The 19,292-nt window shown below is 43.4% G+C and overlaps 1 protein-coding gene across 1 annotated transcript; it reads right to left on the bottom strand.

The window, feature by feature from the left end:
* Nucleotides 1-2,199: 2,199 nt before the first annotated feature.
* Nucleotides 2,200-2,731, bottom strand: LOC123806462 (AP-3 complex subunit sigma-1-like). The gene is made up of 2 exons (XM_045819615.1): nt 2,459-2,731; nt 2,200-2,283 (listed from the first exon to the last, which is right to left on the bottom strand). The coding sequence occupies exons 1-2, from the start codon at nt 2,729-2,731 to the stop codon at nt 2,200-2,202; spliced, it is 357 nt and encodes a 118-aa protein (XP_045675571.1).
* Nucleotides 2,732-19,292: the final 16,561 nt, after the last annotated feature.

Genomic DNA, 19,292 nt, shown 5'->3' with positions numbered 1-19,292 from the left:
CGTCATCTCTTCCCACCTTTCAGCTTTCCGCGTTCCAGTCTTCAGGCACCCTAAATCCCCCGCACGGACACCGAAGTTCCCTGAATCCTGCCTTCAGCGTCCTGGTTGAGGGCTCCCCAGTGGTCAGACCATATCCCTCATTAGGGTTGTGAATAGAGACAGGAGACAGAAAAATGGACAGCCGGAGCAGCTGCGGGAGAAAAGGATGTGAGGCAGGTCTCCAAGTGTGGTAATTATGAATTATTAGAATGATAAAAACCAACAGTGAATGAATGAGCAGAGACCTGTGGAAATTTTTGGCCTGTAAAGGCCCTGACAGCGATGGGGCTTGCCTCCCTGTGGTTCTCCGAAAAGGGCTGTCCCATGCAAGTGCCTCACCTGACTTCTCTAACCAAGCGTCCCGAGGCCTGTACCACGAAGATAGCGAAGGAAGAGACAGCTTATAGCTCCGGGTTATCATGAACTAGTGACACCTTAGACAGTAGAAGGTGAAAAGACAGGGCATGTTCTAGGAGCTTGCCCAGCAAAGACTGCCTCAGAGAGGTCAGTGCTGAAAGCCTGGACCTGCCTCTAGAGTCAAAGACAGGACACCTGTGGTGATCTGGAATCTCTCAGGAAGGCAAATCATACATGCGTCTGGGGAGTGTTAAGTGGATTTAGCCAGAGAAAGTGTCCAGATACGTCTGCGAGGGGCTGGAGTGGAGAGCAAAAGCCAGGGCAGTTCCTGCCTGCCTGGGGATGGCATCTGTGAGGCAGTACCGTGAGGGATCCATGGGAGGTAAGGGGGAGGTGGGTTGTGAAAAGTCCTCAAGCCAGTCAGAACTTTATTCCTTTCAGGGGTGGGGACTATGGAGAGTCAGACAGCAGGAGGGAAGAGGAAGTAGAGTTTCCAAAGATGGTGGAGAATCTGGGGCAAGAGGGGATGCAGCCATTAATGTCAGCACCCCCTCCTCACTCCCCAGGCCTGGGGAGATGGGAAGAAGGGCAGGCAGGCCTAGTACGGGAAGGGGGGATGTATGGAAGGTTATGGGGGGGTTGGAATCCAAGGAGGGTGTCCTACTTCTGGAGCCCCTGATGTATGTCCCCATACCCTAGGTCAGGGAGGGGTCAGTTGAATGTTCAGTCGCATGAATCTGCAAGATGGCGTGGAGTGCTAGGGCATGCAGGCCCTTTGCCTCTAAGGCAGGTGTTGCAGAAGGAGGCCTGGGTCTCTACAGCTGTAAGCGGCTCTGGGAGGTGTGCCCATGGGCCACACGTGTGTCCTCAGCCTGCAGTGTGTCCCAGGTTGTGAGGATGGAGGAGACCATGCAGCTTGTGTTTCCATCTCAGGGAAGTTTTTTTTTTTTAAATTTTAAATGTATATTTATTTTTAAAACAGTGATAAGATATACTTTTATTTACTTTGTTGAGTCAGAGGGTTGTAAAAACTTATTGCTAAAGTAGGTATCAGGAAAACAGAAAGGTGCTTTAGAAGTCCAGTTACCTTGGAGTTTATTTAAACAGAGAAAAATATCATAATGTTTTCAGGCAATACATGCTTATTTCTTTAAATAACAATTGTGACAAATAACAGAAAGAATTAAGGAATATTGCACTTGTGATCCATATAAAACACCAACATTTTGTGTTGTACATAATTTAAAGAAATGTCTCAAACATTTAAAAAAAATTCTGTTATAGTCAATACAGAGAGGCATGCCTTAAGGGGCCATAGGAATGCAGCTTATTATTTTTATTTTTTATTTTAGAGAGAGGAGAAGGGAGGGAGAAAGAGAGGGAGAGAAACATGGATCGGCTGCCTTCTATACCCGGAACCTGCAACCCAGGCATGTGTCCCGACTGGGGAATTGAACCAGTGACCTTTGGGTTTGCAGGACTGCCCAACCAACTGAGCTCCAGTGGCCAGGGCCATTGGAATGTGGTTTAGAAAAGAAAGGAAAAAACTCACACTGGAACTACTCAATTTCTTAAAAAATCGCTGAGTAAGGAAAGCAACATTGAACTGCCATCCTGATTGCGTGCAGCTTCTCCACAGTACCTTGACTTAAATCCAAGAGCAAAAGTTAACACTCTCTTCCTCTACTTTTGGTAAGCAACTGCATGCAAACTTAGATGACCTTTCCCCCTGGATTTTACCTAGGCATGGCCTTTTAAATGTTTTCTTTAAAAGAAGACAGGTCTGGCACTTTTATACTGATGTCACCAAATATTTCTTGGGATCTCAGGAAGATTCACATTCTTTACAGCTGATGCAGCACGGGCTGGAGCTCCTGTTAGACCAGCCTCCGATTTCTCCAGTTAATGCACCGGTGTGTGTCATAGTTCCACGCATGTTGGTCCCCAGTGCCATTCCCCCAAGGACCACCTCTGCAGGAATATTGTGAACCTTGTGTACATGGAAAATTAAATCCAGTACACAGACATTTTCAAAACACTTGCCTAATGTTTATACAAGTACTTGAATGATAGCTCCAATGCCAAGTTCACTGTCCGGAAAATCCACACAGAAGACAAAGTATAACATTGCATAATGTCTATCAATCAGTTTGTTGTCAGATTCTCCAATTAATAATCCTCTTTTAAGGAAATTACAAACACTTGCATCTCTCTTGGATACCAAATGGAATATATCCCTGATGATTTGTTGCTGTGTATCTCCACCGTAAAGCTGGTGGAACTTGGAGAGCTGTGGCTTCCTGTGGTTGCTGAAGATGAGGATCGCATTGATCATAGCCAGGTGCTGGGAACCAGGGTGGAGGGCTGGCGCTCAGCCTTGCCTTGGGATCTCACCAGCGAGCCTCCTTCTCACAGGGTTTTTTAATTAGCAGGGGACCACCCCAAAGAGCCAGGATAAAGGGTGCATGTGTTGAAAGATCCACAGGGCCTTGGAGTAAGCCCTGGACTGGATGTCCTGATTCCTGGGTTATGGCGCAGTGCTCACAGTGAGACCTCTGGAAAGTCACACTACTTGCCTGGGCCTCAGTTTCTCCATGTGTAAAATGATGGATTGCGCTTATGTGTATGTCAGAATTATGGGGGTCATTTAGAGGGCTGCTCCACTTGGTGTTGGGTAGAGTCCTTACGTCTGTATTTTCAGCAGGTCATCAGGGCAGTCCCATGAGGGTGGTGTGAGGAGCACTGGAGGAGAAATGTGGGACTTGGTGCCCCCACAGGCAGTCCAAACTGCGGAGGACAACAAGCTGTGGGGGTCATCAGGAGGTGCTGCGGGCAGTCAGTGAGTACAAGAACTAACAGGGGCACCTCTGGCCGTGAAGGGAGATGGACAAGGACTTGAGCTTGTTTTTGAAAATGGATAGAACTTCCAAGAACAATTCCTCTTTTACCAACCTTAGTCAACACAGGGCCTCGACTCACCTGTCGAGCCATGGCACCTTTCCCTACGTAGTCCAATGTAATAACCTCCCCAGTGTCCTCTGTGATCCTGCCCTCCACAGCCGTTGCTACAGGGATAGCCTTGATTCTTCCATTTTCCCCTTCACCATGTCTGTTTATCCAGGAACTAGTCTTGATTCTCCCACCAGTCACACCAGTCCAGGAGACACTCCTACTTCACTTGCATGTCTGTGTCGTAGTTTTGCCAACACAGGGAACCCCTATGTCTATTGCAGTCCTTGCTCCGCCTTTGACAGCAAAAAGGATTCTCATCTCCTCTGTTCATTGGTTAGGATTTAGTTCAGCTATGTGATACAGAAAACCAAACAATAATGGAGATATATTTTTCTCTTACATAAAGGAGACCTAGCAGTAGGCCATGTAAGGTTGGCAGGGTGCCCTGAAGGCCAGAGACCAGGTTCCTTTACATGGAATTGTGTTATTCAACCATCATGAAGCTTCAGTCTCGTGGTGTAATGTAGTTGCTAGAGCATCAGTCATAACATCTGCATTCCAGCCCGCAGGAAGGACTGAAGGAGGGCATTGCTCCTTCCTCTAAAGGCATGTTTTGGAAATCATACACACAGCCCTTCATTTACATCCCACTGGCCAGAACTTAATCCTACACTCATAATTGGCTATGCAGGGGAATCAGAGGTGTAGTTTTTGTTCTGGATGACTTTGTACTCATCTAAAGTTTAGTTGTCCTAATACTAAGGAAGAAGAGAGAGCCGATACCTGGGCTAGCCATTGCCTCAGACCACTGCCCCAGCCCTGTTAAGTGGGGTTGTTAACCTGCAGAGTTGGCAGCTTGAGCCAGGCAAGAGACTTTCCTCCCTTCTCCCTACACCTTCCTGTAACGCCTTCTGAAGACTGGCCTAAGGCACATCATTTTACCTGATTCCTCCTTGGACTCATCCATCCTGTTTTTACCTTTTTGCTTTTGCTAGTTTTGAGCATTTCACACAATTTTTAGCCTGTCTCTGGATAGGCTAATTCTATTTTCACAATTCTGTTAAACATTTAACCAATTTACAGTATTTCTCATGCAGTACATTAGATATCATTCTGCTTATTCTCACCCCCTTTCTAGCAGGACGTAGAGTGGAGTGGGTTTCATATCCTGCACTCTCAATGGATTATGCACATTGGTACCCTTCTCAGGTTGATTTCTGTCCATAAACTGTAATGGTTCTAAAAGGAGTGAAATGTATAATTTAATTCACCAGGGGTGCACTTTGCCTCATGTCAGCCCTGGTGTCAGAACCCTGGGGGAATTCAAGTTCCTGGAGTATGACTCGGCTCCCAACTGACAAGGTCCCTGGTGTGCAGACCCACCGCCTGTGCAGATTCTGGCTCCGGCCCACCCTGATGCTGGTTTTGGTTTACGTATTAGCAGCGCATCTTGCATGACCTCTTGGGGACAGCTAGGTTGCACCAGGTACTATCTATATCGGACACTCCAGGAGCTCCTGAAAATGTCTCCAGTTGTTTCTGCAGGTATCAGCCAGCCAATGAGAGCATCCCAGACCTGGCTGTGATTCCAGGGATAGCAGGCATTGCACACAGGAGGGGTGCAGAAGTGGGCAGGGCTTGCCTGGGACTCCCCACCTTCACTGGAGACAGTGCATGCTGGCTGCAAGGCGGCTGCAAGGCTGGCCACATGGCCAACAGTTCTGTGGACAGTTGGAGCCCCAGGTCAATGTCCACGACTTTGGGGAAACCAGAGTGGGTTGGTGAGTAGTCAGACCCAGTGTTACTTTCATGTTAGCATTTACTGGGGGCTTGTTTGCCAGGCACTGGCCTGAATACTTTGCTAAAAAACCCACCCCAGCTCTGGCAGCTCAGTTGGTTGGAGTGTTGTCCAGTACACCAAAAGTTTGCTGGTTCGATTCCTAGTCAGGACACATACCTAGGTTGTGAGCTCAGGCCCCACTGGGGGTGCATAAGGGAGGCAGCCAATCAATGTTTCTTTCTCATATTGATGTTTCTCTCTCTCTTCCCCTTCTTCTCTCTCCAAAATCAATAAATATATCCTCAGGTGAGGGTTAAAAAAATCATCCCATTTAACTCCTGATTACAGCATTCCAGGGGGCACGCCCTGTTATTCTTACAATTGAACAGTTGGAAAACAGAAACTGAAGCACAGAGAGATTAAGCTTTTGTTTACTTTTATCAACTGGTAAGTGGAGGCCTTGGACTTTGGATGAGAACTCTAACCTGTGCTGATATTGGTGTGCTACAGGGCCACTCACCTGTTCTGCGGCTTCCAGAAAATGAGCTAGAGTCCAAGAAAAGAAAGGTGGTGGGGCAGGCTCCTACCATGAGTTCCTGGGACAGCTTCCTACCTGCCTCCCACTCTCCCCCACTCCCTTCCCCACTTCCGTCCCTCCCCACCCCATTTTTCTCTCCATTTTTCTCTCTCCCTTGAAGGCCTCACTGGGGGATCCTGCCTGTCAGATTTTCCCAACATCTTGGACCATGAAAATAGGTCTAGGTGACAGATGCCTGGGCATTGCTCCAGCATTCTGAAGGGGGAAGGCAGGTGAAGAAGACCCAACTCTGGGGGAGAAGAAGGGCAGGTAATGGTTTCTGCAGTTCTCAGGGACCTGTCCTCCTCTCCACCTGGGACCTCACACCTCCACCTCACTCCCATGCTCTGACAGCTCTCCTGAATGCAGGACCATGGGCACGTTCAGCCAGGCGAGGGCAGGAGGGTGTGGGGTGCCCAGCCTCCACAGTGGTCAGAGTCTCTCCATCCCATCCTGAACTCCCAGGCCACCACAGCCGTCCCTCAGCTCCCAGCCTTATCTCCCTGACTCTTTCCTCACCACCCCCATCTCAGGGCTCACTTCTGAAGCCTCTTCATTCTGCCCAGACCACCTCCTCTCCTGGGGCTCCGTGGTTTTCGGGGATTGAGATTGAAGGGGAAAGGGTGCCCCTCCCCCAGTTCCTTCTCTGTAGGCTGGAGGGCTCTTGGAAAAGTGGGAAGGAGAGTCTGACATCCTTAGGGACCCTGGAGTTCAAGGACAATGGAAAAAATTTAGGTAGTGAGGTAGAAGAATAAACAAAGCAAAATAAAACTCATTGATACAAAGAACAGATTGGTGGTTGCCAAAGGTGAGGGGTGAAGGGTGGGAGAGATGGGTGAAGGCGGTCAAGAGGGACAAACTTCTGGTTACAGGACAAACAAGTCCTGGAGCTGGAACGTGCAGGGCAGCGACTGTAGTTAACAATGTTGTATCGTGTATTTGAAAGTTGCTAAGAGAGTAAGTCTTAAAAGTTCTCATCACAAGAAAATAATTTGTAACTATGCGAGGTCATGGACCTTTACTAGACTTATTGTGATGGTCATTTCACAATATATACATATATTGAATCATTATGTGACATTATACACCTGAAACTAAGGTAATGTTATATGTCAACTATATTGCAATGAAAACAAAACAAAATAAACTTGCTACAGGCCATTTAAATAACCAGAAAGAGCATACTGCTAATCCTGAAAGTATTTTTGAAGACATTAAATATACAGTGCCCATGAGGATAGGGTTGAACAATTTTTTCACAAATATAAATTTGTGAATTATTTTTGTATATTATAGATATTAACCCTTTATCTGTCATTCACATTACAAATAATCTGCCCCCCCCACATCTATTTTGTCTACTTTGTATTATTTTGGCATCTTTCCTTTACACACAAAAACTTACTTTTTTGTGTAGTAGGATATGTGGAATTTTATTTTTATAGTGTTTGGGTTTTGCATTTTGATTAAAATAGTTTCTTCAGCTCCCAAGTTATACCCATAGTCTTATAAAGTTTCTTCCAGAAGTTTTAGTTTTTTCTCATGTCTTTGATTTAGTTTGCTTTATATTTTAATGTTGTAAGATATAACTTTATTTTCTGTTATGTGGGCAGTCAGTTGTGTTTTTAAATAAACAATTCATCTGAATTAAATTTCATCTTTGTTGTATATTCAATAATTGGATTTACTTTTGGCTCTTCCACTGTTTCATGGATCTATTGCTTATTTTTATGGCAGCACCATACTGTTTGGATTACAGTAGTTTTATAGTATGTTTTAAGTATATGACAAAGTAAGCCTCACACTTATTTTTCTGTTTTCTGGTATATTCTTAACCATTATTCATCTATGTGAATTTTAAGATAAATGCATTCACTTAAAATATTCAACTCTGTTGTGATCTAAATTAAAATTGCATGAAATGTGTACACTAATTTTAGGGAACTTGACATATTTTTGTTGTAAAAATCTTTATACCCAAGAACTTGGTACATCTTTTCCATTTGTTTAGATTTTGCTCTATGACCTTGAATAGTCAAGTCTTATAGGTTCTCTCATATATGTTCTTTTTTGTTAAATTTACTCCTAAATATTTTTCTATTTGAGTGTCTATTGCGAACAGAACACTTCTTCCAATATCCATTTCTATATGGTTATTTTTAGAATGGAGAAAATTATTTTTATAATCAATCCAGCCATCTTATTAAAGTCTCTCATTAATATAGTAATTTTTTCCCCACTAACATCTTTGGATTTTCTAATTATACAATTTCATCAGCAAGAGAATGGTGCATTTAACATTTTTCTATTGTTTATGCTACGTGTTCATTTTTGCCTTATTACATTAGCTGAAACTCCCCAAACAATATTAAAATAATAATGGCAATAGTGAGCATTCCTGTCTTGTTTTTTAGTTCAAAAGATATCTTGAGTACAATAGCCAAGATCTGGAAATAGCCCAAGTGCCCATCAGTAGATGAGTGGATCAAAAAACTGTGGTAGATTCATACAATGGAATACTACTTGGCCATAAAAAGTAAATCTTACCTTTTGTGAAAACATGAATGGACTTAGAGATTATTATGTTAAGTGAAATAAGCCAGTCAGAGAAAGATAGATACATATGATCTCACTTACATGTGGAATCTAATGAACAAAATACATTGACAAAGTAGAAACAGAGGCAGGGATTCATGGAATAGACTGACAGCTGTCAGCGGGGAGAGGGTTGGGGGCTGGATAAAAAAAGGTAAAGGGATTAAGCAAAAAACCACATAGACACAGACAACAGACAACAGTATGGTGACAGCCAGAGGGAAAAGGGAGTGGGGGTAGGTGGAGATGGGCAAAGGGGGTGACAATGGGGATGGAAAGAGACTTTGCTTGGGAAGTGCTTGCACACTGAAGTGTGCAGATGTTTTGTTGAGTTGTATGCTTGAAACCTGTATGGTTTTGTGAACCAATACTACCTCAATAAATTCAATAAAGAATAGTTTGAGTATTTGGTTATTTAAAATGTGTTATGTTACTGTCAATTCCCTTAAATTATTTTTGAGAAACATATTATTTATAAAAAGTGTGGAAAATGTACACACTATTAAAGAATAATAATAGAGGACTTCTGAACAAGATGGAGGCATAGGTGGATACACTTTTCCTCCTTGCACAACCAAAAGAAGGGCAACAACAAATTTAAAAACAAAAAACAACCAGAATGCCAGAAAATCGAACTGTATGAAAGTCTGACTACTAAGGAGTTAAAGAAGAAACATTCATCCAGACTGGAGACAGGCAGCAGGGGTGGAAAGGACGTGTGGCAAGGTGGCAGCTGAAGGACTGGGGCAGGTGGTCCCACATTTGTGTGCAGATAAACCAGGAGGAACAACTGGGAAGCCAGACAAACTGCATAACTCAGGGTTTCAGTGTGAGGAAATAAGGCCTTAAAACCTCTGACTGAAAAACTTGCAGGGGTTACAGTGGTGGGAGAAACTTCCAGTCTCACAGGAGAGTTCATTGGAAAGACCCACAGGGTCCTGGAACATACACAAGCCCACTCACCTGGGAATCAGCACCAGAAGGGCCCAATTTAATTGTGGGTAATGGAGGAAGTGACTGAAAGTGAGGCACAGAGAACCAAGCAAGTGGCATTGTTCCCTCCCCTCCCCCTCCCCCCACAGATAGCAACCCAACACAGCAAGGTGGGTTGCCCCACCCAGTCAAATACCTAAGGCTCTGCCCCTCACTATGTAACAGGTGTGCAGAGACAAAAACCAACAACAACAACAACAAAACCCCCCCCCCACAAAAAAACCACAATGGCCTAAATGAAAGAACAGATCAAAGCTTCAGAAAAAATACAACTAAGTGATGAAGAGATAGCCAACCTATCATATGAAGAGTTCAAAACACTGGTAATCAGGATGCTCACAGAAATGGTTGAGTGTGGTTGCAAAATAGAGAAACAAATGAAGGCTATGAAAAGTGAAATAAAGGAAAGTGCACAGGGAACCAACAGTGAAGGGAAGGAAACCAGGACTCAAATCAATGGTTAGCAGCAGAAGAAAAAAAATAAACATTCAACCAGAACAGAATGAAGAAACAAGAATTCAAAAAAAAATGAGGAGAGGCTTAGGAACCTCCAAGACAACTTTACACATTCCAACATCCAGGTCATAGGGGGTACCAGAAGGAGAAGAGGAAGAGCAGCAAATGGAAAACTTACTTGAAAAAATAATGAAGGAGAACTTCCCCAATCTGGCAAAGGAAATAGACTTCTAGGAAGTCCAAGAAGCTCAGAGAGTCCCAAAGAAGTTGGACCCAAGCAAGCACACACCAAGGCACATTTTAATTACATTTACCCAAGACTAAAGAAAAGGAGAGAATCTTAAAAGCAGCAAGAGAAAAGGAGACAGTCACCTACAAAGGAGTTCCCATCAGACTGTCAGCTGATTTCCCCAAAAGAGACCTTGCAGGCAAGAAGGGTCTGGAAAGAAGTTTTTGAAGTCATGAAAGGCAAGGACCTACATCCAAGATTACTCTATCCAGCAAAGCTATCATTTAGAATGGAAGGGCAGATAAAGTGCTTCCCAGATAAGGTCCAGTTGAAGGAGTTCACCAAAGCCTTATTATATGAAATATTAAAGGGATTTATCTAAGAAAAAGAAGAAGATAAAAAATACAAACTGTAAAATGACAACAAACTCAACTATGAACAACTGCACCTAAAAAAACAAAAACAAAAACAAACTAAGCAAATAACTAGAAGAGGAACAGATTCATAGAAATGGAGATCACATGGAGGGTTATCAGTGGGAAGGTGGATGGAGGAGAATGGGGGAAAAGGTACAGGGAATAAGAATGAATGGTAGGTAGAAAATAGACAGGGGGAGGTTAAGAACAATATAGGAAATCTAGAAGCAAAAGAACTTACATGTATGACCTATGGACATGAACTAAGGGGATGGGAATGCAGGTGGGAGGGAGGGTGCAGGGTGGAGGGGAATAAAAGGGGGATAATGGGACAACTGCAATAGCATAATCAATAAAATATATTTAGAAAAAGAATTATAATGAAAAAATCCATGTTCCCACCACCCAGCTTAGGAAATGGAACATCACATGCTTGGAAACTCCCTGGACATTACTTACCATTTGCATACAGATTCTTTCTTTTTGATAGCCACTATCCTGAATCTTGCATTACTAAATACTTTCAATTTTTATGACATTACTACACATATATGGAATCTTAATCAAAATATTGTTTAGATTAGCCTTTAAAATCATATAGAGTTGTACTGTATATATTCTTCTGTGAATTCTTATCCTCAATATTACCCTATTCCTTGATTTTTAGATGTGATCATGTGCCATCTCCCACCAATACCAAAATTCTCTCCATTACTGTCTAAGTTCTACAAAGTGTCCAGAAATGACACCATTGTTACCATCTCTGCTTCTGATGTCACTCCATATATTGATGTAGGATCCATTGTTAAAGGTACCACCTTCCCGTTGTTAGCAATCACTTCCAAAACTTCTGTAGCATGTTGTCAAATCTCCTCAGTTCTGGGACACCCCCCTTATCTGACATAACTGCAGTGTCAGTTTCTCCAGTACAAGGATTTCCCCTCCTTCACTTTTGACTACTGAGGCTGGGGTTGAACCTACCAGTACCACATCTAATCCTCCTAATTTTGTCATCAGAGGGACCACCTGCATTAGCTTTGTCTGACAAGCACATAAAGAACCACCAGGGGTTTGAGTCTGTCTGCCAATGTTATTGATGGACCTTGAATAGCATAAACCATAACCACTGCCAGGATCCCAGCTGTGGTACATTGTGTCATTGTTCAACATACAAGTTCTGTCCAGAAAGTATCCATCCACATCATATGAAAAATCGAGACATTTAATGAAGAAGATACAAGGTACAAGAAACATTGTACATAGGACAATGATGCTTCAGGCCCCTTCAAAGTGGGCACCTTGGGACCTCACACAATTCTCCCAATCACCCTCAGCTGCCCTATTATATTTTCCTGAGTCTCACTGATGGTCTGAAATGTCTTCCCTTTCAAAGGTGATTTTAGTTTTGGGAAAAACTAGAAGTCACACAGCACCAAATCTGGGCAATAGGGGGACTGAGTCACCTGGGTGATTTGATGTTTCACCAAAAAACTCTGCATGAGACGTGAGGCATGAGCAGGTATATTGTAATGAAGCTGCCAATCTCCAGCTGCCCATACCTGCAGACTTCTGAGTTATCCAAATAGTTTCCACAGAGGAATGTTCCAGCTTAATGCAAAATGTGATGCAGATTCATTGCTCTACTCCCTCAGTCATTTTGAATGTGATGGCCACACAGTATACATGCTCACTCAATGGTGTCTACCACCCCCATTGACTAGTACAGTGAAGTCGTCATTGTTCATACAGGCACATTCCAGTCCACTCTCCTTGGCTACTGGGTGCACAAACCATTCTCGTTCTATTAACAATGGCTGGACTTTTTCCAGACCTTGTATTTGTGTTCCCTCCTTCCAGTGGGTTGTACCTTCCTCCCCACTGACGTTAACCTTGGTGTCAGATCTGTGGTGCCACTCCCTGATGAAGGATTTCACACCCCTGTCTTGTCAAATTCAGGTACAACCAGTTGACTTGCTTTGGACAACAAAACGGGTGGAGGGATACATAATATCTCTGGAAAGTAGCTTAAACAGCCAGCTTGTGGTTTTGCCATCTGTCATTCCCCATTGCCACAAGATGGGTAATGTCCCAGACAGAAGCTTCTCCATCAACCTTGGCACTCAAGTGAAGATGACATAGAGGGCAACACAGATGTTGAGATGGGCAGGTACTATGAGTGAGAAATAAACCTCTATTGTTATAAGACACTGAGCCTTAGGATTATTTATTATTTCAGTGTGATGTGACATCTCCTGAATGACATACCAACTGCCACTGGCTTCTGCTTGCCTTAAAGCCAAGTACCAGCTATTCATTTGTCATCATGCAAATTGACATCACACTACCCCACCCACCATGACTTCAGACATGACTCTGGTTGGCACCTGGACTCTCACCACCTCACATCATCAATGACAACTGCAAATTTAGATCATGGGACAGTGGAGAGCTTGGTGAGCACACTGACCTAATGTTCCCAACCACCCAAGTCTCACTCTTGTGGGGATAAGGAGTGAGTGACCCATTCCTGGCCTTCAGCACTTTGTCCCTAGTCCTTGACATTTGAGCAATGGTCCCAGCCTGTATTTTTCTGGATTCACATCTTCCCCCAAGTACCTGTGACAATGGTGAGACCTTGGAGAGAGCCCAGTGCCCTCACTATTCTCACATGAACCCCACTGTAATGTTACCTCACCTATAGAGTGAGATGCTGTGAAGGGGCCCAGTGATGGATGTAACTAATGACTGGCCCAACCTCACCATCCTCAGCCCCCAGTCTTTCCACCTCTGCCACTGTCCCAATACCAGCAGCCCTTATGTCTATCTCAAACTTTGGTTGGGGATATGTATGATTCTAAGAGAGAGGAAGGGAGAGAGTGAAACATTGATGTGAGAGAAACACCATTTTGTTGCCTCCCACAGGCACCCCAACTAGGGATGAAACCTGCATTCCAGGCATCTATCTGTCCTGACTGGGGATCAAACCTGTGACCTTTTGGTGCATAGGACAAGGCTCCAACCAACCAAGCCATGCCAGGTGGGTTGGTTGGGGCATATTCATTTTTGGAGCCACCTCTGGATCTTGGTTGTATGTGGACAGCCTACAGAAATGCAAGGCTGGGCCCCAACATGGGGGTGGGGCTTTCTTGGATAGCAGCAAAGGACTCCAGCAGTCTTATCTTGACCATTTCCTCCCTAAACTAGGTGGGAGCTCCCCTGTCCATTGACTCAGCTCAGAGTGCAAAGGTATAATAACCTTACTCTCCCCTTTACGGGCAGTCATTCAAATGACTGTAGTATCTGCCACTAAATGATAATTAAGTGTTAGTGTCATGGGAGAGATATCAGCAGTAAACATCATTAAACTTCAGGAGTGGGAAAGGTCATTTCCTGATCGTACATGGCTTCCTGATGGGAGGAGAGCAAAAGTAAAGCAGTAGATGATGGGTCCAATTTTCATAGGCAGAAAGAAAGAGAAAGGGAGATGGAGAGGGCATTCCCAGTGTAGGAAATAGCTCAGTCAGAGGTTCAGCAGTAGCAAAATCTGAGACAAAGAGGTCTGTTTGTTGGCACGAAAGGAAGTTTGTGCAGCAGTAGGAAATGAAATTGAAAAGATTGATAGGAAGGAATCAGGGCGCCTGAAGTTGGATCAGGACCCATCTCCCCAGGAGCCTGGTGTTCCTTACAAAAGGGGTCCATTCATGTCTGTGTCCTCAGCACAGGATCTCAAATTTTGTGTTTCTTTTTCTCTCTTTTTTAAAAATATATTTTTATTGATTATGCTATTACAGTTGTGCCATTTCTCCCCCTTCATTCCCCTCCACCCTGCACACCCTCTCCCACCCACATTCCCCCACTTTAGTTCATGTCTACGTGTCATAAGTTCTTTAGTGTCTACATTTCCCATACTATTCTTGCCCTCCCCCTATCTGTTTTTTACCTACCATCTATGCTACTTATTCTCTGTACCTTTTCCCCCTCTCTCCTCCTCCCACTCCCCTGTGGCTAACCCTCCATGTGATCTCCATTTTTGTGGTTCTGTTCCTGTTCTAGTTGATTGCTTAGTTTGTTTTTATTTTTGTTTTAGGTGTGGTTGCTAATAATTGTGAATTTGCTGTCATTTTACTTTTCATATTTTTGATCTTCTTTTTCTTAGATAAGTCCCTTTAATATTTCATATAATAAGGGCTTGGTGATGATGAACTTCTTAATTTGACCTTATCTGAGAAGCACTTTATCTGCATTTCCATTCTACATGATAACTTTGCTGGATAGAGCAATCTTGGATGTAGGTCCTTGCCTTTCATGACTTGAAATACTTCTCTCCAGCCCCTTCTTGCCTGCAAGGTCTCTTTTGAGAAATCAGCTGACAGTCTGATGGGAACTCCTTTGTAGGTTACTGTTCCCTTATCTCTTGCTGCTTCTAGGATTCTTTCCTTCATTTTTACCTTGGCTAATGTAATTATAATGTAATAATGTAATTATGTAATTACATTATTGTAATTAATGTAATTGTAATATAACATTACATTAATGTTATAATGTAATAATGTAATTATGATGTGCCTTGGTGTGTTCCTCCTTGGGTCTAACTTCTTTGGGACTCTCTGAGCTTCCTGGGCTTCCTGGAATCTATTTCCTTTGCCAGATTGGGGAAGTTCTCCTTTATTATTTGTTCAAATAACTTTTTCACTTGTTGCTTTTCCTCTTCTCCTTCTGGTACCCCTATAATTTGGATGTTGGAATGTTTAAAGATGTCCTGGAGGTTCCTAAGCTTCTCCTCATTATCCTGAATTCTTATTTCTCCATTCTTTTCTGTTTGGATGTTTCTTTCTTCCTTCTGGTCCACTCCATTGATTTGAGTCCCAGTTTCCTTCCCAGCACTATTGGTTCTCTATGCTTTTTCCTTTATTTCTTTTATTGTAGTCTTCATTTTTTTATCTAATTTGTGACCAAGTTCAACCAATTCTGTGAGCATCCTGATCACCAATGCTTTGAACTGTGCATCTGATAGGTTGGCTATCTCTTGGCCGCTTAGTTGTATTTGCTGTGGCACTTTGATCTGTTTTTTGGTTCAGGCTTTTTTTTTTCCCTCTTGACCCACCTGTTTGTAGTGAAAGGCAGAGCCTTAAGTGTTGGGGGGGGGGCAGGCAACCCAGTTGCTGGATTGTGAAGCTGTATGTGGGGGCGGGGTCTGAGAGGGAACAATGGCGCTTGCTCCTCTCTCTGTCGGACTTCAGTCTATTCTGCCTCTTCCCCCAAGGTAACTGGGCCTTTCTGGTGCTAATTCCCTGTGGATGGGCTTGTGTATGTTCTAGGACCCTGTGGGTCTCTCCAATGCACTCTCCTGTGAGGCTGGGAGTCTTTCCCTGCGCCTTAACCGCCCCCCCCCCCCAAGTGTTTTCAATCAGTGTTCCAAGATTCTATTTCCTGGCACTGGGACCCTGGGTTGCATGGTCTGTCTCACTGCCCAATTTCACCTGGTTTATCTGCGTGCAAATGTGGGATTGTCTGAATAGCTAGGCGTCTTGCATGCAGTGCCTCACTTCACAGTTGCCGCCTTGCTGGGTCTGCCAGCTGTGGTCTTGCGCTCAGGATGCCTTACACACCCAGGATGCCTTACACGCCTGGTGCCACTGCTTTTTGTGCTGAGACCCCTCTCCACCTGGCTGCCTGACTCCGCCCCTCCTACCAGTCTGGATGAATGTGTATATTTTAACTCCTTGGTTGCCCAACTTCCATACAGTTCAATTTTCTGTCAGATCTGTTTATTATCTTGTTTCTAAATTGTTGCTGACCTTATTTTGATTGTGCAAGGAGGCACGGTGTGTCTGCCTATGCTTCCATCTTGGCCGGAAGCCCTCAAATTTTGTGTTTCTTTACAGCATCTTGGTCAGCCCTGATGTTTGACCACATAGCCTTAGCTCCACAAAGACTCCTCTGAAAAACAATAACAAAACTTTTCAAAAACAAGTATTTTAATGCTTCACCAATTGGTCAAATGTTTTAAGAAATCAAAGTGGAGGACCCCAAGAATGGCCTGGCCCTCTGTCAGCTCCCTTGCTTGGGCTGCATCTGTGGTGTTGCTGTCTCAGTTTAGCCTCCACCTCATCAAGATGCTTTATCTTTTCTTTCCTTTGTTCACTTTGTCCAACTTGACTACACAAGATTATTGTAGCTTTGTAATAAGTTTTGAAATCAGGAAGTGTGAATCATCCAGTTTTGTACTTCATTTTTGAGATTGATTTGGCTATTCAGAATCTTTGATATTCCATATGAATTTTAGCAAATTCTTGGATATAATGCCAAAATTCTTTTATTCAAATTTTTAAAAGATTTTATCTATTTTATTTTTAGAGAGGGGAAGGGGGGAAAAGAGAGGGAGAGAAACACCAATGTGTGGTTGCCTCTTGAGCACCCTCTACTGGAGACATGGCCTGCAACCCAGGCATGTGCTCTGACTGGGAATCGAACCAGTGACCCTTTGGGTTACTGGCACTCAATCCACTGAGCTACAACATCCAGGGCTAAAGTCCTTTTATTTTAAGCACTCTGAATGTAACAATCTACTTGTCTTCTAGCTTCCAAAGATTCTGATGAGAAATCTGCTAGTAATCTTTTTTTAAGGGTTGGAGGACCTGTTTATTTAAAAAATATTTATATCAAAATAGTTGCACTGCTGTTTTCTCTTTCTGCCAATTGGCCCCCAAAGAGATCACACTGAAAGAGTATACCTTTTAAGCCAATAAGCTGCAGGATGTGCACCTAACAGACTTCACCGAAACCTCACCAAAAAGGGGGTACTGGGTAAAGAAAGAAACTTATAAAGATCAGCACACCGACAGCTCAGATTGTAGAGAGCTTCCACAGCCATATGGGTGGTTGGTGTGCCACAAACCCAAAGAAGAAAAGTTTCAAAATAATGTAAAATTTAAAAGAATTTTTGTATATAAGCTATTCAAGATTTCTCTAGCACTAAATGATACAACACACAATGAAATGGCACTTTTAGAGACAGTAGCTTCAGATCCAGAGAAAGGGTGGTGAGATGAGTTCCATAGGGTCAATCAGTGGCAACAACCTAATTTATTTTCTTCCTTCCTTCCTTCCTTCCTTCCTTCCTTCCTTCCTTCCTTCCTTCCTTCCTTCCTTCCTTCCTTCCTTTCTTTCTTTCTTTCTTCTTCTTTTTTAAATATGTTTTATTGATTATGCTATTACACTTGTTCCATTATCCCCCCTTTATTCCCGTCTGCTCTGTGCACCCCCTCCCACCTGCATTCCCCCGCTTTAATTCATGTCCATGGGTCATATATACACGTTCTTTGGCTTCTACATTTCCTATACTATTTTAAAAAAGATTTTATTTATTTATTTTTAGAGAGAGAAGAAGGGAAGGAGAGAGAGAAACATCAATGTGTGGTTGCCTCTCCCATGCCCCACTGGGGACCTGGCCTGCAACCCAGGCATGTGCCCTGACTAGGAATCAAACTGGTAACCCCTTTGGTTCACAGGCCAGCGCTCAATCCACTGAGCCATACTCGCCAGGGCTCCTGTACTATTCTTAACCTCCCCCTGTCTATCTTCTCCCTACCATTTATGCTCCTTATTCTCTGTACCTTTCCCCCCTCTCTCCCCACCCACTCCCCCGCTGATAACCCTCCATGTGATCTCCATTTCTATGAATCTGTTCCTCTTCTAGTTATTTGCTTAGTTTGTTTTTGTTTTTGTTTTTTTTAGGTGCAGTTGTTCATAGTTGAGTTTGTTGTCATTTTACAGTTTGTATTTTTTATCTTCTTCTTTTTCTTAGATAAATCCCTTTAACAATTCATATAATAAGGCTTTGGTGAACTCCTTCAACTGGACCTTATCTGGGAAGCACTTTATCTGCCCTTCCATTCTAAATGATAGCTTTGCTGGATAGAGTAATCTTGGATGTAGGTCCTTGCCTTTCATGACTTCAAAAACTTCTTTCCAGACCCTTCTTGCCTGCAAGGTCTCTTTTGGGAAATCAGCTGACAGTCTGATGGGAACTCCTTTGTAGGTGACTGTCTCCTTTTCTCTTGCTGCTTTTAAGATTCTCTCCTTTTCTTTAGTCTTGGGTAAATGTAATTAAAATGTGCCTTGGTGTGTGCTTGCTTGGGTCCAACTTCTTTGGGACTCTCTGAGCTTCTTGGACTTCCTAGAAGTCTATTTCCTTTGCCAGATTGGGGAAGTTCTCCTTCATTATTTTTTCAAGTAAGTTTTCCATTTGCTGCTCTTCCTCTTCTCCTTCTGGTACCCCTATGACCTGGATGTTGGAATGTGTAAAGTTGTCTTGGAGGTTCCTAAGCCTCTCCTCATTTTTTTTTTGAATTCTTGTTTCTTCATTCTGTTCTGGTTGAATGTTTATTTTTTTTCTTCTGCTGCTAACCATTGATTTGAGTCCTGGTTTCCTTCCCTTCACTGTTGGTTCCCTGTGCACTTTCCTTTATTTCACTTTTCATAGCCTTCATTTGTTTCTCTATTTTGCAACCACACTCAACCATTTCTGTGAGCATCCTGATTACCAGTGTTTTGAACTCTTCATATGATAGGTTGGCTATCTCTTCATCACTTAGTTGTATTTTTTCTGAAGCTTTGATCTGTTCTTTCATTTGGGCCATTGTGGTTTTTTGTTGGGGGGGGTTTTGTTGTTGTTGTTGTTGGTTTTTGTCTCTGCACACCTGTTACATAGTGAGGGGCAGAGCCTTAGGTATTTGACTGGGTGGGGCAACCCACCTTGCTGTGTTGGGTTGCTATCTGTGGGGGAGGGGAGGGGAGGGAACAATGCCACTTGCTTGGTTCTCTGTGCCTCACTTTCAGTCACTTCCTCCATTACCCACAATTAAATTGGGCCCTTCTGGTGCTGATTCCCAGGTG

This window comes from Phyllostomus hastatus, unplaced genomic scaffold, assembly GCF_019186645.2.
Source record: "Phyllostomus hastatus isolate PE091 unplaced genomic scaffold, TTU_PhHast_1.1 phas_scaffold_385, whole genome shotgun sequence".
Taxonomy (NCBI): Eukaryota; Metazoa; Chordata; class Mammalia; order Chiroptera; family Phyllostomidae; genus Phyllostomus; species Phyllostomus hastatus.
This window is presented reverse-complemented; position numbering and strand designations above follow the sequence as displayed.

Coding starts and splice junctions, on each gene's coding strand:
- LOC123806462 (XM_045819615.1), bottom strand. CDS start 2,731: ATGATCAATGCGATCCTCATCTTCAGCAACCACAGGAAGCCACAGCTC. Junction 2,284..2,458: donor GCATTGGAGCTATCATTCAA/GTACTTGTATAA, acceptor GAGAAATCGGAG/GCTGGTCTAACAGGAGCTCC.